Genomic DNA, 24373 nt, shown 5'->3' with positions numbered 1-24373 from the left:
TAGTCACCTCCTATTTGAGTCACATTAGCATATTAGGTTAGTTAAGAGATAGGGAATTGATAAACTAGTGACAGAGTCCTTTTAAAAGCTATGTACAACTTTTTGAATGGAAAATTCTTACTTACTTTTATTTTTTTTTAAATAACTTTTTACGATAGTTTCCATGTGTCCTATATACATAGAAACTGTATCGTTCTCTCTCAGCCGATTCCATCAGTTCTGTTGAACTGACAGCTTGACTAAGAGTGGGTCCCCCATGTCTCTTGACACACAGGATCCACCTAATATCGACCACATCTAAATCCATCACAGGGTTTTGTAATCAATATTAGGTGGACCTTGTGTCAGAGACACGCAGGACCTGTTTGCAGCCGAACCGTCTGTTCAGCTGAATTCTGGTGGGAGAGAACGATAAAGCTTCGATGTATACAGGATACAAAGAATCTATATGATAAAAGGTAAAAAAAAATGTAATAAGTAAATTCGAAATTTGCTTAAAAACACATTGATTTAAAAAAAGATATGAGAAAGTTCCATTCAAAGGATATACATAGCTTTTAAGGGGGTTTTCATAATTTTTAAATCCGTAAATATAACCCCTTAATGACATGCCATGTACAGTTATGTCGCTGCCGTTACGTACTTAACGCAACAGCAGGTAAATGTACGTGGCAGTGATGGAGGGGGCTCAAAAGCTGATCCATCACCAGCGGGTGTCAGCTGTATATTACAGAGGATACCCTGCTGTATGGCAGATTAACCCCTTTGATGCAGCGATCAAAACTGATCGCTGTATCTAGCTGATCGGCACCCCTGTGACACGATTGTGGAGTGCCAATTGTTGCTATGGCAACCGGAGGCCTAACAATGGTCTCCTCGTCTGCCAAGTACGGAAGACTATTATGCCCCGTCTGGAGGCAGGGCCAAGAAGATGGCTCAGAAGCTGAGCCTGTGCCTTCCGCCATGGGTGTTCGCTGTATAGGCCAGGACCGCAGCTAGCCTCTGATCTAACCAATTAACCCCTTAGATGCAGCGATCACTGATCTTATGTGATTCCTAGCTGATCGGCAATCCCGCGATGCGATCGCGGGGGTGCCTGATGGTTGCTTTGGCAACTGGAGGCCTAACAATGGCCTCATGGTCTGCCAAGTATGGAAGCCGAATACTCGTGGTACTGCCAAGTCCGTCTAATAGACTTGCTGTCCGTGTATAACTGACAGCTCTAATACACTGCACTATGAAGGTAGTGCAGTGTATTAGAATAGCGATCAGGGCCTCATGCCTTCAAGTCCCCTAGTGGGACAAAAAGCAAAAAAGAAAACGTAAATAAAAATGTTGTAACAAAGTATAAAAATAAAAGTTTCAAGTTAAAAAAACAATAACCGCCTTTTTCCCCATAAGAATTCTTTTATTATAGGAAAAAACAGAAAACAATAATAAAAAAAAAAAAGTACACATATTTGGTATCGCCGCGTCTGTAATAACCCAAACTATAAAAATATCACATTATTTTCCCCGCACGGTGTACACCGTAAAAAAATAGAATAAAAAATAATTATAGCTCTTTGAATGCGGCTATGAAAAAACAAAAAAAATAGCTTAGTCATTAGGGCCTAAAATAGGCTGGTCACTAAGGGGTTAATGGTTAAAATAATAATAATTGTAAGCCACAATAAATCTCTTACCTTACTAATTTTGCCCTGGTCCCCCACCACTCCCGTTGCTAGAAAATGTATGGGAGGAAACCTCCAGCTCACCTTAGGGCAAATGGACTTCCAATGCCTCCTGCGCACGGATCTTCGTGTCGGCACACGTTGATAGGAGAGTAGAAAATAGTGGATGAGATCCAGCGCACAATTTATGCAAAATAATCCAATAGTAGGTTTAAAATGGAATCTGGTTCCAATTTTATTTGAATAAATGTAAAAACCGGGAGACAGACTTCCCACAACGGGTAAGTCTTCTTCAATACATCCACCTTACCCGTTGTGGGAAGTCTGTCTCCCGGTTTTTACATTTATTCAAATAAAATTGGAACCAGATTCCATTTTAAACCTACTATTGGATTATTTTGCATAAATTGTGCGCTGGATCTCATCCACTATTTTCTACACTCCCGTTGCTACTCTGTGCTCGCTGCCATGACATCCATAGCGACAACAACACATCAGGCGACTAGAGCGGATTTTCCCTGATTGTAGTAGTGACGTTCTGTCCCTTATGGCTCTTCCTATTAGGTTTATTTTTTATTTTGTAATGGGATTTTTTTTCTTTAAATAAATGTTATGTTTTAGGATATACTAGTTTGGTGATCACAACAATGAACAGTCTGGAGGGACATAGCAAGAGTCTCACCGTCTTAACCCCTTCCCGACATCCGTCGTATATATATATATATATATATATGACGCTGTCGGGAAGGGCTTCTGGCAAAGCACAGTACCATTACACCGCGGTGATAGTGCGGGCTCAGGAGCTGAGCCCGCAGCATCTACGCCGGGTGCCAGCTGTATGTTACAGCTGGCACCCTGAGGTATCATCCAGGACCGGAGCTAGCATCCGATCCGGCTGATTAACCCCTCAGATGCTGCGTTGAATGGAGATCGCAGCATGTGAGGAGTTTTTAGCCACCGACACCCCAGCAACGTGATCGCTGGGTTGCCGGTGGCTTCAAAGGCGATCTGAGGCCTAATACTTACCTCATGGTCTGCCAGCAATGGAAGCCTCCTATGCCCCGCTCAGCGGCGGGGCCTAAAAGGCTTCCGGTACTATCGGATAGATGGCGCCAGCTCAGCTTCCAGCTCAGAAGCTGAGCCGGCGTCATCAGCAGTGGGTGTCCGCTGTATGTTACAGCGGACACCCCGATGTATTGGCAGGAACTTGAGCTAGCTCCGATTCCTGCCATTAACCCCTTCGATGCAGCGATCCAATGAGTTCGCTGCATCAAAGTGGTTTGTAGCAAATCGGCAGCCTGCCATGCGTTCGCAAGGCTGCCAACTGCTACTATGGCAACAGGAGGCCTAACAATGGCCTCCTGTCTGCCCTTACGGAAGCCGATTAGGCCCCGACTGGAGCCGGAGCCTGATCAGGTTGCTGTCAGTGAATTACTGACAGTTCTAATACATTGCACTACATAGGTAGTGCAATGTATTAGAACATCAATCAAACAATCATAAAAAACAACGTCGTAAAAAACAACCTAAAAAATAATTCTAGAATTGCTTTTTTTTTTTTGGTCACTTTGTCTTCCAAAAATGTAAATAAAAAGTGATCAAAAAGTCGCATGTATCCAAAAATGGTACCTATAAAAACTATTACTCGTCTCGCAAAAAACATGCCCTCATACATCTGCGTTGACTAAAAAGATGTATAAGTTATGGCTCTTACAACTTGGCGACAGAAAAAAGACATTCTTTTTACAAAAATAATTTTATTGTGCAAAAAGTTGTAAAACATAAAAAAGTGCTATAAATTAGGTCACATGTAATTTAGAAAGCATGGTGAACGCTGTATAAAAAAAATATGGCAAAATTGCTGTTTTTGGATTACCTTGCCTCCCAAAAAAAAGGATAACAAGTGATCAAAAAGTTGCATGTACCCCAAAATGGTACCAATAATAACTGCAGCTCGTCCCGCAAAAAAACAGCCCTCGTACCACTACGTCTACGAAAAAATTAAATTAGTTAAGGCTCCAATAAGTCAGGAAAGAAAAATATGCAGTTGTGCCGGCCCGAGGGGCACATTTCTTCTATTTCAAGAGGCGATTTATCAAGGCCCTAAAATTAGGGAACCAGGAAGGGTAGGGCCCAAACATATCTGCGGGAAGTGAGGGCGCCCGTATTATACCAGGACAACAGTTTGCACCTTTGCAGTTTGAGGAATTTTGCTGGGGAGTGTTGGCCAAATGGGAGATAAGTAAGGACATCATTTATCAGTGCGACACTGGCCTGTGCAGAAAGGATTGCTTCACAGCGTAACATATATTTATGGATTATTTTATTTTTTACCCCATTATTAAACCACCTGGCTATGCCCCTAATATACTCTGCCCAGCGTACATATGCCGCACATATAAACTGAAACACCTGTAAAACTCCAAACAAAACTACTACCAAGCAAAATCCAAGCTCCAAAAGCTAAGTGGCGCTCCTTACCTTCTGAGCCCTACAGTGTGCCCAAACGGCAGTTTCCTTCCACATATATGGCATCGCCATACCTGGGAGAACCCTTTTAACAATTTTTGGGGTGTGTGTCTCCAGTGGCACAAGCTGGGCATGACATATTTCCAACTGAAATGTCACATCTAGGCAAAAAAAATTATTTTTACTTTGCACCATCCGCAGCGCAATCATTTATGGAAAAGATCTGTGGGGTGAAGATGCTCACTACACCCATTAATAAATGCCTTGAGGGGTGTAGTTTCCAAAATGGGGTCACTTCTCAGAGGTTTCTTTTATTATTTCACATCAGAACCTCTGCAATTGTGAACCAATATTGTGTAAGTTGCCAAATTAGGCCTCAATTTCGCATGGTACTCTTTCAATCCTGAGCCCTGTTGATAGTCCAGGCAAAAGACTAGGGCCACATGTAGGGTGTTTCTAAAACCGGGAAACACCGCATAATAATTATAGCGCTGTCTTGTTATGGTGGCACAAGCTGGCTGGGCACCACATATTGGCATATCTATGGAAAAACGATTTTCACTCTGCAACATCGAGGGCACACTAATTTATGCAAAACACCTGCAGGGTTAAAATGCTCGCTACACCCCTAGATGAATACCTTTAGGGGTGTAGTTTCCAAAATGGGGTCACTTGTGGGGGTTTCCAATGTTTGGTCCCACAGGGGCTTTGCAAATACAACATAGTGCCCAGAAACCAATCCAGCAAAATCTGCACTCCAAAAGCCAAATGGCGCTGCTTCCCTTCTGAGCCCTGCCGTGTGCCTAAACAGCAGTTTATGACCACATATCGGTTGTTGCCGTACCAAGGAGAAATTGCTTTACAAACGTTGTGGTTCTTTTTTTTTAATTTATTTATTGAGAAAATTAAAACATTTGAGCTAAAGCTACGTCTTATTGAAGACAAAGGATTTTTTTTATTTTCACTGCCTAATCCTAATAAAATCTATAAAACCCCTGTGGGGTCAAAATGCTTACTACACCCATAGATGAATTCCTCAAAGGGTGTAGTTTCCAAAATGGGGTCACTTGTGGGAGGTTTGCACTGTTTTGACCCTTCGGGGGCTTTGCAAATATGACATGGCCTCCGCAAACCATTCCTGCTAAATTTGAGCTCCAAAAGCCAACTGGCGCTCCTTTCATTCTAAGCCCTGCCGTGTGTCCAAACAGCCATTTAGGACTACATGTGGGGTGTTTTTTTAATCAGTAGAAATTGCTTTACAAATGTGGCGGTGCTTTTTCTCCTTTAGTCCTTGTGGAAATGAGAAAAAATTAGTTAAACCTACATTTTGTTTGAAAGAATGTAGCTTTTAATTTTCACGGCCTACTAACAATAATTTCTGCAATAAACCTGTGCGGTCAAAATGCTCACTATACCTCTAGATAATTTCCTTGAGGCGTCTAGTTTCCCAAATGGGGTAACTTTTGGGGGACTTCCACTGTTTTGGCACTGCAAGAGCCCATCAAACCTAACATGGTGCCTAAAATATTTTCTAATAAAAAGGAGGCCCCAAGATTCACTAGGTGCTTCTTTGCTTCTGAGGCCGGTGCTTCAGTCCATTAGCACACTAGGGGAATATTTATATAGCACACATGTGGGATAATTCTAAAAGCTGCAGAATCTGGGCAATAAATATTGAGTTGCATTTCTCTGGTAAAACCTTCTGTGTTACAAAAAAAATGGATTAAAAATTAATTTCTGCAAAAAAAAAAAGGAAATTTGTAAATTTCACCTCTACTTTGCTTTAATTCCTATGAAACTTCTAAAGGGTTAAGAAACTTTCTAAATGCTGTTTTGAATACTTTAAGAGGTGAAGTTTTAAGCCTTGTAACGTCCTAGAAAAATAAAACAATATTCCAAAAAAATTGCCAATCTAAGGTAGACATATGGGGGATGTTAATTCGCAACAATTTTGTGTGGTATAACTGCCTGTCATACAAGCGGATACATTTAAATTTAGAAAAATGTAAATTTTTGCAAATTTTCACTACATTTTTCACAATTAAATACTGAATGTATCGAGCAAATTTTGCCAGTAACATCCAATGTGTCACAAGAAAACAATCTCAGAATCGCTTGGATAGGTGAAAGCATTCTGAAGTTATTACCACATAAAGTCAAACATGTCGGATTTGAAAATCTAGGCTCTGTCAGGAAGGTCAAAAGTGGCCAAAGTGGGAATGGGTTAAAACCAATATATTATATAGAGCTTCATCTGTTTAGCCGTTTGCTAGCTAAAATCGTAACTTATTTTTAGCATTTTGGCAATTAGCAGAGTAACATAATAGGCAAAGTTCCATGATCCATTGACCAGTATACACTGCGGAATAAGAATATCTTATAACTGGCGTGTGCCCTGTAGTTAAATTGTACAATTTCCAAAATGTGAAGTTAAAAAAAAAAGTACTGTGTAATTATGATCTTCAGGGTTTTATATTTGTTGGGGGTTCTGCCATTTAAATCTTAATCATATAATAATTTATTTTGGTGGTATGGGAGACCACTATTGAGGGAAACCAAATTCCTCACCCCTGTTTTCCTTGCAGCTGTCAACAGATACAGGTAAATGCGTAAATACGTAGGAACTTGCGCATAGGTCAACTTACATTATATGGCTACTATGCAAAACTTAATATGGTGCTGTACTCAAGCTCATCTGGGAATATTTACAACTCATTTATCTGTAGATTAAAGGGGATTTCCAGGGACACAACTATTTTGAACTAATATTCTATGTAACGATTCAATGAAGTTCCTAAAATACAGTCTGTATTAAATCTGAAAACTTTTTTCTGTCTTTTTTTTTCCTCTTGACACAGGCCCGTGCACGAGAGTTAGAATACACTCAGCCCTGTGTCGATACCTCACTGACCTACGTAACAACACAGGGCTGCTCTTTACTAATTATTCCGCCGCCTCTGTGTCTATTGGCCCACCCCACTAGTTCTCCCTTCCCCATTAGTTTATCCTGCCCACCTGCTTTATCTGAAGTGCGGTCACAAGAATATATGTACCCCACTATAACTAGATATAAAATGGTGCTGCTATTGAAGTACAAGCAAAGAATGAATGGAGCTGACATTGAGGAGGCTGTGGACCGATAGGATGCCTCAAACCCGGGACTTCTGACGTATATCAGGGTTTGAGGCATCCTATTGGTCCACAGCCTCCTCAATGCCCGGCCCCGTTCATTCTCTGCTTATGCTTCAATGACGGCACCATTTAGTTTGCTTTCATGCTATTCCTCAGTGCGCTGCCCGGCCTGAAAAAAAACTGTCCCGGGGAATGTTCTTTCATTGTTATAGGCCGCACGGTTATTCAGCTAAACAGCAGTTTACTGCAGGGCCATTATAAAAGTGCTTTTCTCTGTAGTCCGCACCATGAGTACCCAGCCTAAGGCCCTGTTCACACTAGGTTTTTTTGCAGGCAGAAAATTCTGCCTGGTTAAATCAGTTTTTTAAGTCGTTTTGCACCACAGGTGTTTCTTGCCGCAAATTTTGCAGCGTTTTTTTTATCTCTTACTTCAACAGGCAAAGGAAAAACGGCAAGTCTTTTCGCCACTAAATGCGTCAAAAACCACTGCGGCCGTTCGCGTCGTTTTTTCCCATCTCCCATTCATTTTAATGGGGTTTTTGAGGCAGAAAACGCCTCCAGATAGAGCATGCCGCTTCTTTCTCCCGCGAGCGTTTTTTCTACTCGCAGGAAGAAAAAAAACGCCTCCACCTCCCATTGAAATCAGCGGGAGGCAAATTCGGCCATTTTTTACCGCGGTTTCCGCTGCAAAGACCGCATCAGAAAACTCTGTGTGAACAGAGACTAAGTGTTGTCTCTGTTTGTTTTAGAGAATGATACATTGATTACCTCTGCTTATGGTTTCCACTTTAGGGCTGTCGCTTTTTCATAGTCTTGAATTATTCACTTTACTAAATCACTTTTTGTTGGGTCAGGTCTTCTTCAAAAGACTTTTTGATTGCGATGTCTAGATTTTATTTTTGATTATTTGCTCAGTAGTTTGATTGATATTATTATGGCTTTCTAGCTTGTGACCACAAGTAACTTGTATTTTATTTGCCAGAACTTTAATATAATATATTAATGTTCCACCTGTTTTGTTTTTATCTTTCCATCCAGTGCCTTAGTCGTGACGCAGCCGGGAATATTAGCATTCAGTTCTTGGGCACAGTGGTGAGTACAGTTTTGCAATGCTTAACTCTGAGTGCTTGTCTTCACAGAGAATACCAATGATCACGCTTACTAGAGTCCATGTACAACCGCTAGATGATGATATGGGCACAAAATAATAATGTGGATATAGTCTATGGATGCCTGCACATTGAAGGCAGTCTGGACACCATTTTCTTTTTAAACTCCAAAATATGTGCTATGCGAATATTGACTGCCATGTTGACACAGTGTTCCTCTGGTGTGCCAGTCACTTGGCATTTACACTGCCAGCAATGGGTGCACAGAAAGATAATTAATTATTTCCACCTCAAAAACCCCATTGAAATCAATGGGAGAGGGGAAAAAAACTATATATATATAGTCAACTATATATGACTAGCAGTCACTTTTAGTGCATTGTACCTCATATTATTCCATAAAGGGGTCAATGGTCTGTACATCCCATTTACTTGAAAAGGGACTTTTTCGTGTGACGGCATTAAATTAGGAAATGTTCTTTTTGACATGGAAGAATGGTGAGCTGCTGCATGCTGGTAAATGTGCCCTTTCAGCACTTTCTCATGGTGACTCAATTAGCAAAGCCAAAACAATATCGGTGCTGACTTCCTCCTATTCACATCTATATTCCACATAACACAGAAGAGTCGGCCTGAACATAGCAGCTAACAGGAAACGAGCTGTGTAACATGTTACATCCCGGCTGCTAAACATTACATTATATCTGAGCATCAGTAAGATATGCTAATGTCATCAAATATGCAATATTTCTTTTTCTAGTGCAATTATATATAGCCTTCTCTTGTTTCTAGTACCGTAATATATGCCACACACTTGTTCCTAGTATCAATAATATCTATCATACCCTTGTTTCTAGTACTGCAATATATGCCATTCTCTTATTCTAGTACTATAATATATAGCATATTCTTATTTCTAGTGCCGCAATAAATAGCCTACTCTTGTCTCTGGTTTCTAGTATAAGAATATATAGCATACTCTGGTTTCTAGTATAATAATATATAGCATACTCTGGTTTCTAGTATAAGAATATATAGCATACTCTGGTTTCTAGTATAATAATATATAGCATACTCTGGTTTCTAGTATAATAATATATAGCATACTCTGGTTTCTAGTATAAGAATATATAGCATACTCTGGTTTCTAGTATAATAATATATAGCATACTCTGGTTTCTAGTATAATAATATATAGCATACTCTGGTTTCTAGTATAATAATATATAGCATACTCTGGTTTCTAGTATAATAATATATAGCATACTCTGGTTTCTAGTATAATAATATATAGCATACTCTGGTTTCTAGTATAATAATATATAGCATACTCTGGTTTCTAGTATAATAATATATAGCATACTCTGGTTTCTAGTATAATAATATATAGCATACTCTGGTTTCTAGTAATAAATAATATATAGCATACTCTGGTTTCTAGTATAATAATATATAGCATACTCTGGTTTCTAGTATACCGTAATAATATATAGCATACTCTGGTTTCTAGTATAAGAATATATAGCATACTCTGGTTTCTAGTATAATAATATATAGCATACTCTGGTTTCTAGTATAATAATATATAGCATACTCTGGTTTCTAGTATAATAATATATAGCATACTCTGGTTTCTAGTATAATAATATATTGCATACTCTGGTTTCTAGTATAATAATATATAGCATACTCTGGTTTCTAGTATAATAATATATAGCATACTCTGGTTTCTAGTATAATAATATATAGCATACTCTGGTTTCTAGTATAATAATATATTGCATACTCTGGTTTCTAGTATAATAATATATAGCATACTCTGGTTTCTAGTATAATAATATATAGCATACTCTGGTTTCTAGTATAATAATATATTGCATACTCTGGTTTCTAGTATAATAATATATAGCATACTCTGGTTTCTAGTATAATAATATATAGCATACTCTGGTTTCTAGTATAATAATATATAGCATACTCTGGTTTCTAGTATAATAATATATAGCATACTCTGGTTTCTAGTATAATAATTTATAGTGGAAAATATAGGGGGGGGGGAGAACAGGGGGAAAAGATGCCAAGAAAAAACCCTTAAAGAGGCTTCTACTCTTAATAAAAACCCTATATCAGGGGTTACTCCATCTAGGAGCAGAATCTCTTCTCAACATAATAGATTGGATAAATATATGGAACCGCCAAAAACAAACCCATCCGTTAGGATAGCCAAAGGCTTTGCGACATCATATAAGACAACCGCCTCAATCCATATAGGGGATTAATCAAACTCAGAAGATAGGGGGGATGAACTAAACCGCTGTAGTCCAGTGGAAGATCCACAACTCGCAAAGACCCCGATGGATTCATTTTTGCAAATCAAACTTTTCGAAGATACTGTCCCCTCCGCCACAATCTTGAGTGAGATCTTACAAGTGGTAACCAGGGGCGGACATACCGCATGTGCAGCCGGTGCAGCTGCACAAGGGCCCCGCGTGGGAAGGGGGCCCGTTCCTCTGCTGGCCGACTCAGTTCTCAGCTGCGCGATGCTGAGGACTGAGACAGAGGCCCGTGGACCACTGGCGTAGCTATAGGGGTCGCAGCGGTCGCAATTGCGACCGGGCCCCGAAGCCAGGGGGGCCCACGGCCCCCCGCACCACATCAATAAAAAGTTACTATAGTAACTCGGGCCGCGGGCCCCTGTTACTATAGTAACATACTTTACTTACCTTCCTGGTTCCGGATCGCAGCGGAGGTCCTGACGTCAGGCGCTGTGCGCAGCACATGACGTCACAGCGCTATGCGCCGCGCACAGCATCGAGACGACAGAACTCCCGCCGCGGCCGAAGAGGAAGGTAAGATAGCCCTGACTGGCGGGGTCCGACTCCTGGGACCCGCCAATCAGCTGTTTTGAAGGGGCCGCAGCACTCGTACGAGAGCTGCTCCCCTTCATTCCTGTCACTTCATTCCGGTCACACTGTGAATCGGTTTCGGCGATTCACAGTGTGGGCGAGTAGTGAAATGAAGGGGAAGCAGCTCTCGTACGAGTGCTGCGGCCCCTTCAAAACAGCTGATTTGCGGGTCCCGGGCGACACATCAGCTATTGATGGCCTATCCTGAGGATAGGCCATCAATGTTTAGGGACTGCACAACCCCTAAGCCTACGATGTAGCAGGCTTAGGGGGCCCATGAGACAGGATCACAGATTGTGTGATGCTGTCTGCTGGGCCCTGTATCTAAGCCAATCACATGGTAGGCTTAGATACATGGCCCATGCGTGATCCTGTCTGCTGGGCCCTGTATCTAAGCCTACCACACTGTAGGTTTAGATACAGGGCCCCAGCACACAGTAATCTTATACTGTATAAGATTACTGTCTGCTGGACCCTGTATCTAAGCCTACCTTGTGGTAGGCTTAGATACAGGGTCCCACAGACAGTATCACACATGGGCCCTGTATCTAAGCCTTAGGGTATGTGCACAGACACTAATTACGTCCGTAAGTGACGGATGTATTTCGGCCGCAAGTACCGGACCGAACACACTGCAGGGAGCCGGGCTCCTAGCGTCGTACTTATGTACGACGCTAGGAGTCCCTGCCTCGCTGTGGGACAACTGTCCTGTACTGTAATCATGTTTTCAGTACCGGACAGTTGTCCGGCAGCGAGGCAGGGACTCCTAGCGTCGTACATAACTATGATGCTAGGAGCCCGGCTCCCTGCAGTGTGTTCGGTCCGGTACTTGCGGCCGAAATACGTCCGTCAATTCCGGACGTAATTAGTGTGTGTGCACATACCCTAACACATGTGTTACTAATCATTTTTTGTGTGTTTTCTTACAGGTTCGGTCGTTGGACTACGGCGGATTCCAGGACTACTTCGATGACAGCTTTTTTTTTTATTAATAAAATGGTTAATGAGGGTTGTGTTTTTTTTTTTTATTTCAATAAAATATTTTTTCTATGTCTTTGTGGTTTTTTTTAAACTATATTACTACCGCCTTAGTAATGGCCGCCGGCTGATTGACAGCATCCATTGCTAAGGCAGGGCTTAGTGTTAGCCGGTGCAGAGGCTAACACTAACCCCCTTTATTACCCCGGTACCCACCGCCACCAGGGGTGCTGGGAAGAGCCGGGTACGATCCAGTACCTGACCATCTGTAGTGATGGTCGGCCACTGGGGTGGCCGCAGGCTGGTATTATCAGGAGGGGAAAGGCCAGATACAGTGGCCCTTCCTACCCTGGTGATGCTAGGCTGCTGCTGCTTTATTGTATCTGGCTGGTTATGAAAATGGGGGGGACGCCACGTCATTTAAAAAATAATTGGAAAGAACGATGTCGGGTCCCCCCCAATTTTCATAACCAGCCAGATACAACACAGCAGCAGCAGGCAGCATTACAAGGGTGGGAAGGGCCACTGTTTTTGGCCTTCCCCAGCCTAATACTACCAGCCTGCGGCCACCCCGGTGCCTGCCCGTCACTACAGCTGGTCGGGTACTGGTTTGTACCCGGCTCTTCCCAGTACCCCTGGTGGCGGTGGGTACCGGGGTAATAATGGGGGTTAGTGTAGACTCTGCACCGGCTAACATTAAGCCTCGCCTTAGTAATGGAGGTTGTCAATCAGCCAGCGGCCATTACTAAGGCGGTGATAATAAAGTTTAAAAAGATACAAGCACATAGAAATTTTTTTTATTGAAATAAAAACACAACCCTCATTAACCATTTTATTGAGAATAAAAAAAACGCCGTCATTGAAGTCCTCGTATCCGAAGTCCAACAACCGAACCTGTAAAAAAAACACAAACACACAAAAATAATCAGTAACACATAAAGAAGCAAAATTATTATTCTTACCTTTCCTGGGTCCAGCGCTGGAGCCGCAATGTCAGCGAGCTGGGCCCTGTATCTAATCCTATCATGTGTGATACAGTCTGCTGAGCTGTGTATCTAATCCAATCATGTATGATACTGTGCTGGGCCCTATATCTAATCCGATCATGTGTGATACTGTCTGCTGAGCCACTGTATCTAATCCTATCATGTGTGATACTGTCTGCTGAGCCACTGTATCTAATCCTATAATGTGTGGTACTGTCTGCTGAGCCACTGTATCTAATCCTATCATGTGTGATACTGTCTGCTGAGCCACTGTATCTAATCCTATCATGTGTGGTACTGTCTGCTGAGCCACTGTATCTAATCCTATCATGTGTGGTACTGTCTGCTGAGCCACTGTATCTAATCCTATCATGTGTGATACTGTCTGCTGGGCCACTGTATCTAATCCTATCATGTGTGATACTGTCTGCTGAGCTGTGTATCTAATCCTATCATGTGTGATACTGCCTTCTGAGCCACTGTATCTAATCCTATCATGTGTGATACTGTCTGCTCAGCCACTGTATCTAATCCTATCCATAGTTTATAGGGTCGTAGTGCTATAGATATGCTATGCTGTCTCCTATACACACACTTTTTTTTGGGGCGGACACATATGTATTGGGGCTATTTCCCGGACATTTTAAGCCCTGAGGGTATGTTCACACGGCAGCGTCTGTTACGGCTGAAATTACTGTGCTGTTTTCAGGAGAAAACAGCACCGTAATTTCAGCCGTAATGGCATGTGCAGGCGTCTTTTGCTGCGTCCACTACGGAAGTAATTGAAGCTGGTTTTCCATGGAGTCCATGGAAAACGGCTCCATTTACATCTGAAGAAGTGACAGGCAGTTTTTTACGCGCCGCCTTTCGACAGCGGCGCGTAAAAAAAAATGACCATCGGCACAGAACATCGTAAGACCCATTCAAATGAATGGGCAGATGTTTTCCGACGCTTTTGAGCCGCATTTTCGGATGTAATTCAATGCTAAAACGCCCAAATTACGTCCGTAAATAGTGTGTGTGTGAACCCAGCCTTAGTGACGCCCCGGCTGCTAGTGCTGCATTGTTGGGTCACTTAGGAGACCCAGCGATGCAGCTGAAAGCGGACCGTCGGCCATGAGAAGTTTGCGGGGTGGGGGGGGGGGGGCCCTGGCACATTATCTGCACAGGGGCCTTTTGCAGTCTGTGTCCGCCACTGGTGGTAACCAAAACTAGCGGTTCAGTTCGGGACCTATCTGGTCAAATAGGTGGATTGAAGATTGATATTACACTAATGAGTGAGGACTTTAATAAAGTCAGGGGCAGACTTGAAGAGGTGGAGGGAAGAATTAATAAACTGTTGGACTTCCAGATCTGTTTCTCCTCTGTAACTAAGTGCTTAAATCAATCCCATAGAAAGTATGGGAGCATGGCCAGTAAAATGCAAAAGAACGGACATGTTCCATAATTTTCAGAGCGTTTATACGGCACGGACACCCATCCGTATCGATACGGAAAGGTGTCCGCGGCCAATAGAACTGAATGGGTCCATAATTGCGAACCGTATTACGGTCCGCATTTACAGAGAGTTTTTACGGTCGTGTGCATGGGGCCTAACTGATGAATACTTGTCCCTTCTAAATAAACCATGGATTCGGAACTATTTTCATTCCACGTACTCCAATATATGCAAGAGGGGTATCATTATTGCTACATAAAAACCTTAAAGTGGAAATTGAAAAAACACTAATTGATCAGGCAGGTCGATTCATTGTGATCAAGGGTAGCTTTAATGGTTTAAGAATTTTCCTGACAGCATTATACATCCCCTGCAATTTTCCTATACGGTTCTAATTGATATGTATTAAAAAAAATACTGATAACAATTTTATATATCTGATCTTTATTATGGGAGATGTGAACGCGGTTACTGATCCAAAAATAGATTTGGAAGTTTCGTCAAACTCAAATATGAGTTTGGACAATCACTATAAAAACCTTATCTGGAGACTAAAAAAAAACATTAAAACACTTCTATTCTTGCTTGTCAAGGACTTATGGAACTCTTTCTCGTATAGACACAGTTTTGATAAGCGAGAATATGTCCCCTTATATAGAGGTTGTATTATACAAGGCCCGGGGTATATCCGATCATTCACCAATATACATAAAAGCCAGTAACAAAAAAACTCAACAAGGGTTACCCATGACCCCATTTGAGTGCTTACTGGATAGATCGTCTGGGCTCCTTGCCAGAAGAGGATATATCATGCTTTATGAATCAAAATGCGGGGTCTACTTAAATGTCCACAGTCTGGGATAAATTTAATTTACATTAGAGGGATATTCATGAAAATGATGGTTAATAATGATGGTTAATAATAAAAGAAAAGAAAGCGAAATGGAGCTGAGTCTAGTTATATAAGGGATAACTCTATTGGTAACAAAAATCTTTGGGAGGCTGCATTGGAGAAATATAATGAATGGCAGTGGAACAAAGCTAACGACCATATAATAAAAGACAGAGGGAAGAAGGAAAAGGCTGGCACTGTTGAGCCGAAATTATTTAGATGTAGTTTTTCAATGGTTCTTACAAATGGATCGCGGCAGTCAAATTGCCCCGGAGGTGCTCTTCGACCAGCACAGCACAACAAAGTTGATATCAAAGATAGAAAGTATCGAGGCACTCACCGACTTTGCAAAAAATTATTGTTTATTAAGGATCTTGGTCTGTGATCAAGATCCCGAATAAACAATATTTTGTTGCTAAGACGGTAAGTGCCTTGATACTTTCTATCTTTGATATAATAACTCATACAAAATATATACAGGAGGAGGAAAATGTGGTACATTTTTGGCAAAACTGGTAAGAAAATCATGCTAAACAATATGCTATTAAAAATAAATGTGGCCATGTAGTCACTGATTCGATACAAATACTCTCTGAGTTTACTAAATATCATAAGGAAATGTATTCCTCGAACATTGACTACGGAGGGAATAAACTAGATCAGTACCTAAATCAGGTTGCACTCCCTACTTTGTCAGGGCACGGCAGAAATATACTGGAGGCACCTATCTCTATAATGGAACTTAAAGTGTAGCTAAACGTTCAACAAACTTCTGACATGTTATAGTGACATGTCAGAAGTTTGGATTGGTGGGGGTCCGAGCGCTGTAGCGCCCACCAATTGCTAGAACGAAGCAGCTAAAGCACTCGTATGAGCGTTCAGCTGCTTCGTTTCTGTTCGGCTTTTTCCGGAAAGCCAAAGTTTCGGAGTACGGACTCATGGACTCTCTATTGAGTCTGTACACCGATACATTTATTTCCGGAAAAAGCCGAACAGACACGAAGCAGCTGAGCTCTCACACGAGCACTTCAGCTGCTTTGTTCTAGCGATTGATGGGGGTATCCGTGCTCGGACCCCCACCAATCCAAACTTCTGACATGTCACTATGACATGTCAGAAGTTTGCCGAACGTTTAGCTACACTTTATGGAAGCTTTTTCGGATGTTCCTAACAATAAATCCCCAGGTATAGATAGAATACCATTTGAATTATATAAAAATAACAAAGATCTTATGTGCCTTGGTTACTGCAGACCTATGCGGAGGTGTTAGATTCAGGGATCCCGCCAGAGTCCTGGAGAGAAGCGGTTATAACGTTGATTCTCAAGCCATGTAAAGACACACTTTTATTGGACTCATACAGACTGATCTACCTGATAAACTGTGACGCCAAACTCTTTTAGCGAAGATTCTAGCATTAAGACTCTCCAAATGTATTACCAATACAATACACCGGGATCAAATGGGTTTTATGTCTGGAAAGTCGACCACCAATAATTTATCTAGACTTTTTTATAATTTGGAGGCTCAGGCATTAAATCCTGATATAGAAGCCTCCATACTGTCCTTGAATGCTTCAAAGGCATTTGACTATGTGGAGTGGGGGTTCCTCTGGGAACTAATGAGTAGAATAGATTTGGCCCAAACTTTTGTAAATAGATACAGATCTTGTACTCAGGTCCGTCAGCGAGAATTAAAATAAATGGCATCTTATCGGAATCATTCCCCATTACTAGAGAAACAAGGGAGGGTTGTCCCCCTTCCCCTCTTTTATTTGCATTGACACTTGAACCTCTGGCTATTAATCTTCATTGCTCATCGAAATTTAAGGATTGTAGATTTGGGGGGCACAAAGAAAAAGTATCATTATGTTCAGACAATGTACTTCTATACATCTCTGAGACAACACACTCTATCCCCATAATATTTTATACAATTAATGAATTTGGAGATTTCTCTGGTTTGAGAATAAACTGGTCAAAATAATTTTTGCTACCTCTACAGGACTCTGCATATATATGCGAGTAAAAAATTAAAATTCTATGACCTTTTGATCGTTTTAAATATCTTGGCCTTTACATAAGTCGAGATATGAATGAATACTACTCCTTAAACTGTGTACCCCTACTGGAGGATATAAAGCAAAACATTTTGGTATGGAAGAAACTCCCACTGTCCATGGCGGATAGATTAGCTCTTAAGATGGTGCTCCTGCCAAAAATCTTGTTTTATTTCTAACGCACCAATATGAATAAGGAAGAATTTCTTTAAAATTATAAACTCCATACTTTGGAAAGATAAGAAGCCTCGTATCGCTCTTAAGGAATTACATATGGGAGCTGCGGATGGAGGTCTAGGGGTTCCAGATGTTAAACTTTACTGTCTTGCTGCAAAATTGAAACAATTTAAAGGTTGGGGGAATTGTCTATAAATAGATACTTTTTGGATCAAGTAGTACCTATAGGATACAATACTATATTTCAAATAGGGATTTTTGGGGCTCAACCTTATAAAATCGGTATACTATGCCTTTCCTTACATAAAGTATGGAAATATATTAATAAACTATCATTAGTAGTTGGGTACTTTTGACTTTACCCCTTTATGGAAATCTAGGCGCCTTGGGGAATTGTATAACATTGATAGTCTTTTTTGGATTGCCAAAGGAATTACACAGATCTCCCATATCTGAGTTGATGGAAATAAGAGAGACTTCTCTAGCTGTAAAACGGAGTATGGATTATCTAACGAAGACTTCCTTAAATACCTACAGTTAAGATCTGCCTATGACTGTAATACAACATAAAAAGAGATCCCTATAGAAAAAATGGGCATAATAAACTTAATGTTACAAATGGTTATTAAAAATGGAGCAATTGGGAGGTTATATAAGCTGCTTATGAGCCACCTTGCACAATCTAACAATTAACAATCGCGGAAAAGATGGGAGGTAGATATAGGTGTACAATCAGACGACTTCTGGTCTAGAGTGTACCAACAAATCTCAAGGGTATCCCCCAAAAGCAACCATAAAATGTCACAATTTATGATAGTCCATAGACTATATTATTCAGCTACCGTCTTTAAAAACATGGGTTTAAGGGTATGTTCACTCGCTAAAGTAATAACGGCTGTAAAATACAGAGCTTTTTTTGATGCGTTTTTTGGAGGAGTTATTCTATTAGCACAATGAAAAACGGCTCCAAAAACGTCTCAATAAGTGACATGCACTTCTTTTTACAGGGCCTTTTTTTACGTGCCGCTTTTTCAGACGGGCGCGTAAAAAATCGCCCCATCTGAACGAAACACAGTTTTTCCCATTGAAATGAATGGGCAGATGTTTGGATTAGTTCAGCTTCCGTTTTTTCGAGGCGTTTACGCCCCGAAAAACTACTCAAAATAAGCGTGTGAACATATCCTCAAACAAACGGATAGTTCTCTCAAGTGTCTAGGTCCAGAGGCTGACTGGATACACCTCACCTGGGGCTGCCCCAAACAAAGTAAATATTGGATGGAAATAACTACTTACTTAGAATATATAATTCGTAGTAGTATTCCGTTGGATCTTAAGGTATGTCTTTTAGTGGATGTATCCATGAATCTGCAAATCGGAAGTAATCACATACCGATATGTCAATCATTATTCTTAGCCAGGTTAGAAATTGCAGCAAAGTGGTTCTCCTCAGCTCCCCAATCCGTAAAAGCTTGGGAGGCGAGAGTAAACAAATTTATTCATATTGAGTATAGATTTTCCTGTTCAAAAAGGAATAATATACTCTTTACGGATCAATGGGATCCTTGGATTAAGAAATTTCCAATTATGAAGTTCTAATGGGTTTTCTAGTTTCTTATTTTTTTTATCAATTTATGTATTCTTTTTTTTTTTTTTTTTTTTTTTTTCAGCACGGGAGTTTGTGGTAATTTGGGGTGGGAAGGGAGGGGGAAGCAAAGTTAATGAAAAAGAATAGGGAAATAATTATTTGTTCTATCTCTGTTATATAACTGTACAATATCTTCCCTATATTATGTTATTACTGTCAATTTACAGTCATGTGCATAAGGCCTAATAGTAATTAACCCCATCCTTTCGCTCACAGAATAACCCAATGTTGCCCATTATAATCATTCTAGTAAGTGATCCCATCAAGTACCTCGGTCACAATCCTAATTGGCAACATTGGGTTAATGTGTGAGGTACATGATGAGGTTAATTACTATTAATGTGAGGCACATGGAGGTTCAAAATTGATAGCACCATGTGCCTCACATCAGAAAACAGAAGGACATTTTTGTGGGTTTTTTATTGTTGGCAAAGTATTGTTCTGGTATCGAGTATCGCAATACTACTCTAAGTATCGGCATCCAAATTCTGGTATCGTGACAACCCTAGTTTCTAGGGCTATAATGTACAGCGTTCTCTTGTTTTTAGTATTATAATATATAGCAATATCTTGTTTCTAGTACTATAATCTATGCCATACTGCTGTTTCTAGTATTACAATATATAGTGTTATCCTGTTTCTACTTTCTAGTACTGTAATATATATATAGCGTTATCTTGTTTTTAGTATTCTAATATACACCATTCTCTTGTTTCTAGTATTAATATATGCCATACTCTTGATTCTAGTATAACCATATATAGCATTATCATGTTACTATTAGTATATTATACAGGGTGGGCCATTTATATGGATACACCTAAATAAAATGGGAATGGTTGGTGATATTAACTTCCTGTTTGTGGCACATTAGTATATGGGAGGGGGGAAACTTTTCAAGCTGGGTGTTGACCATGGCGGCCATTTTGAACTCGGCCATTTTGTATCCAACTTTAGTTTTTTCAATGGGAAGAGGGTCATGTGACACATCAAACTTATCGAGAATTTCACAAGAAAAACAATTGTGTGCTTGGTTTTAACGTTACTTTATTCTTTCATTAGTTATTTACAAGTTTCTGACCACTTATAAAATGTGTTCAAAGTGCTGCCCATTGTGTTGGATTGTCAATGCAACCCTCTTCTCCCACTCTTCACACACTGATAGCAACACCGCAGAAGAAATGCCTCCCGATCTGACCCCCTTAGACTTTTATCTTTGGGGTCATCTGAAGGCAATTGTCTATGCTGTGAAGATACGAGATGTGCAGCAACTGAAACTATGGATACTGGAAGCCTGTGCTAGCATTTCTTCTGCAGTGTTCCTATCAGTGTGTGAAGAGTGGGAGAAGAGGGTTGCATTGACAATCCAACATAATGGGCAGCACTTTGAACACATTATATAAGTGGTCAGAAACTTGTAAATAACTCATGAAAGAATAAAGTAACGTTAAAACCAAGCACACCATTGTTTTTCTTGTGAAATTCTCGATAAGTTTGATGTGTCACATGACCCTCTTCCCATTGAAAAAACTAAAGTTGGATACAAAATGGCCAACTTCAAAATGGCCGCCATGGTCAACACCCAGCTTGAAAAGTTTCCCCCCTCCCATATACTAATGTGCCACAAACAGGAAGTTAATATCACCAATCATTCCCATTTTATTTAGGTGTATCCATATAAATGGCCCACCCTGTATATCGTTCTCATGTTTGTAGTACTATATTATATAGCATTCTCATGTTTCTAGTACTATATTATATAGTGTTCCCATGTTTCTAGTACTATATTATATAGCGTTCTCGTGTTTCTAGTACTATATTATATAGCGTTCTTGTGTTTCTAGTACTATATTATATAGTGTTCCCATGTTACTAGTACTATATTATATAGCGTTCTCGTGTTTCTAGTTTTATACTTTATAGCGTTCTCATGTTTCTAGTACTATATTATATAGCGTTCTCGTGTTTCTAGTACTATATTATATAGCGTTCTTGTGTTTCTAGTACTATATTACATAGTGTTCCCATGTTACTAGTACTATATTATATAGAGTTCTCGTGTTTCTAGTTTTATACTTTATAGCGTTCTCATGTTTCTAGTACTATATTATATAGCGTTCTCATGTTTCTAGTACTATATTATATAGCATTCTCATGTTTCTAGTACTATATTATATAGCGTTCTCGTGTTTCTAGTACTATATTATATAGCGTTCTCATATGTCTAGTTTTATACTTTATAGCGTTCTCATGTTTCTAGTACTATATTATATAGCGTTCTCGTGTTTCTAGTACTATAATTATATAGCGTTCTTGTGTTTCTAGTACTATATTATATAGCATGCTCATGTTTCTAGTACTATATTATATAGCGTTCTTGTGTTTCTAGTACTATATTATATAGCGCTCTCGTGTTTCTAGTACTATATTATATAGCGTTCTCATATGTCTAGTTTTATACTTTATAGCGTTCTCATGTTTCTAGTACTATATTATATAGCGTTCTCGTGTTTCTAGTACTATATTATATAGCGTTCTTGTGTTTATATAGCGCTCTCGTGTTTCTAGTACTATATTATATAGCGTTCTCATATGTCTAGTTTTATACTTTATAGCGTTCTCATGTTTCTAGTACTATATTATATAGCGTTCTCGTGTTTCTAGTACTATATTATATAGCGCTCTCGTGTTTCTAGTACTATATTATATAGCGTTCTCATATGTCTAGTTTTATACTTTATAGCGTTCTCATGTTTCTAGTACTATATTATATAGCGTTCTCGTGTTTCTAGTACTATATTATATAGCGTTTTTGTGTTTCTAGTACTATATTATATAGCGTTCTCGTGTTTCTAGTACTATATTATATAGCGTTCTTGTGTTTCTAGTATTATATTATATAGTGTTCTTGTGTTTCTAGTACTATATTATATAGCGTTCTCGTGTTTCTAGTACTATATTATATAGCGTTCTCGTGTTTCTAGTACTATATTATATAGCGTTCTCGTGTTTCTAGTACTATATTATATAGCGTTCTCGTGTTTCTAGTACTATATTATATAGCGCTCTCGTGTTTCTAGTACTATATTATATAGCGTTCTCATATGTCTAGTTTTATACTTTATAGCGTTCTCATGTTTCTAGTACTATATTATATAGCGTTCTCGTGTTTCTAGTACTATATTATATAGCGTTTTTGTGTTTCTAGTACTATATTATATAGCGTTCTCGTGTTTCTAGTACTATATTATATAGCGTTCTCGTGTTTCTAGTACTATATTATATAGCGTTTTTGTGTTTCTAGTACTATATTATATAGCGTTCTCGTGTTTCTAGTACTATAATCATATAGCGTTCTCGTGTTTCTAGTTTTATACTTTATAGCGTTCTCATGTTTCTAGTACTATATTATATAGCGTTCTCGTGTTTCTAGTTTTATACGTTATAGCATGCTCCACCAAAAACTCTACTGATGAGTAATCAATGTTTGTGTTGTCACCAGACAATTTTGGTTTGTGTCATGTTGTCTGTTGCCCTGTGATGGGGTGACTAATATTAACATTTCTGACAAAAATATAACTCTAAGGTATTCTTTAATTTGATCCCTCTGTGTCTGCTCAATTAAATGTCAATGTAAGCATTTAAGATTTAACAGAAATTAATGATAACCATCCAAAACAATTTTAAACACAATCAGTTTAACAAGGGAGGATAAATTTAATATGATAATTTAGCAGGCTCAATTGTATCAGCTTAGCGGGGATGTATGCAAATGCATGACCCTTGCCTAGTTTTTTAATGGACGCTGTGCTGATAGATTTATCAGCGCTATTAAAGAACTTTGGGGAACTTTGGAATTTCAGCAATTGTTCCCTTGGAGGCTGAAAAACAAACCTGATCTCATACTGGGACCATTCTGGTCTGCATATTTCCATAATTTGCCTTTGCTGCTAATATGACAGCAAGAGGCAAATAACAGTTTCTAATAATATGAAATGGAGTTGAAGAGGACAGCATTTTAATGTAGTAAAAAGACCTCCCTGTGGGGTTGTTATTGCTAATATTGAACAGCAGTTACACAGTTGCAATAGTAGTCTCATAATTGATTTGTTTAATTAGCAAGAGATGAAGCTGCTGCAGTATCTCGTTGTCTTCTATCAGTGGTCTGCTGCATGGCAATGAATATTCTTGTTTGTCTTCTTTCTCATTTGTAGCTTTGCTTGAATCGGTCTGTTTTTCTTTGTTCTGAACTTTAAGAAGACAATCCGATGATTTGGAATAGGAAACATTCAAGTGCTTCCAATACTTGAATGTTTTCTTATATCTTGGGCAGATGAAGACGCATGCTACATCTTTCTTGATTAACCCCTTCAGGACCAAGCTCATTTTGGCCTTTATTCAAATCTGACATGTGTCACTTTATGTGGTAATAACTTGGGAATGCTTTTACCTATCCAAGCGATTCTGAGATTGTTTTCTTGTGACATATTGTACTTTGTTAGTGGAAAAATTTGGTAGATAAATTAATTGCTTATTTGTGAAAAACACAAAAAATTTTAGAAAATTTGCACAAATTATGATTTTTTTCTAATTTTAAATGTATCTGCTTGTAAAACAGATAGTAATGCCACACAAAAAGTTACTATTTCACATATTCCATAAGTCTACTTTATGGTGGCATCATTTTCTGAACGTACTTTTATTTTTTTAGGACGTTACAAGGCTTAAAATTTTAGCAGCAATTTCTCACATTTTCAAGAAAACTTCAAAAGGCTATTTTTTCAGGGACGAGTTCAGTTCTGAAGTGGCTTTGAGGAGCCCATATATTAGAAACCCCCATAAATCACCCCATATTGAAAACTGCACCCCTCAAAGTATTTAAAACAGCATTCAGAAAGTGTTTTAACCCT

At 39.5% G+C, this 24373-nt stretch overlaps 1 protein-coding gene across 3 annotated transcripts in view; it reads left to right on the top strand.

The window, feature by feature from the left end:
* Positions 1–24373, top strand: part of PCCA (propionyl-CoA carboxylase subunit alpha) — a 614152-nt gene that overhangs the window by 496748 nt on the left and 93031 nt on the right. For 2 of the 3 annotated variants that reach the window (XM_075852451.1, XM_075852452.1), the window contains one exon: positions 8313–8366. The exons of the other annotated variant lie outside the window; for it this stretch is intronic. In XM_075852451.1, the coding sequence (XP_075708566.1) occupies positions 8313–8366 (54 nt within the window). The remainder of the gene's footprint in view (positions 1–8312; positions 8367–24373) is intronic. 3 annotated transcript variants of the gene reach the window in all.

This window comes from Rhinoderma darwinii, chromosome 2, assembly GCF_050947455.1.
Source record: "Rhinoderma darwinii isolate aRhiDar2 chromosome 2, aRhiDar2.hap1, whole genome shotgun sequence".
Classification (NCBI taxonomy): domain Eukaryota; kingdom Metazoa; phylum Chordata; class Amphibia; order Anura; family Rhinodermatidae; genus Rhinoderma; species Rhinoderma darwinii.
Note: the sequence above shows the minus strand (reverse complement) of the source record. Positions and strands in the feature narration are given on the sequence as shown.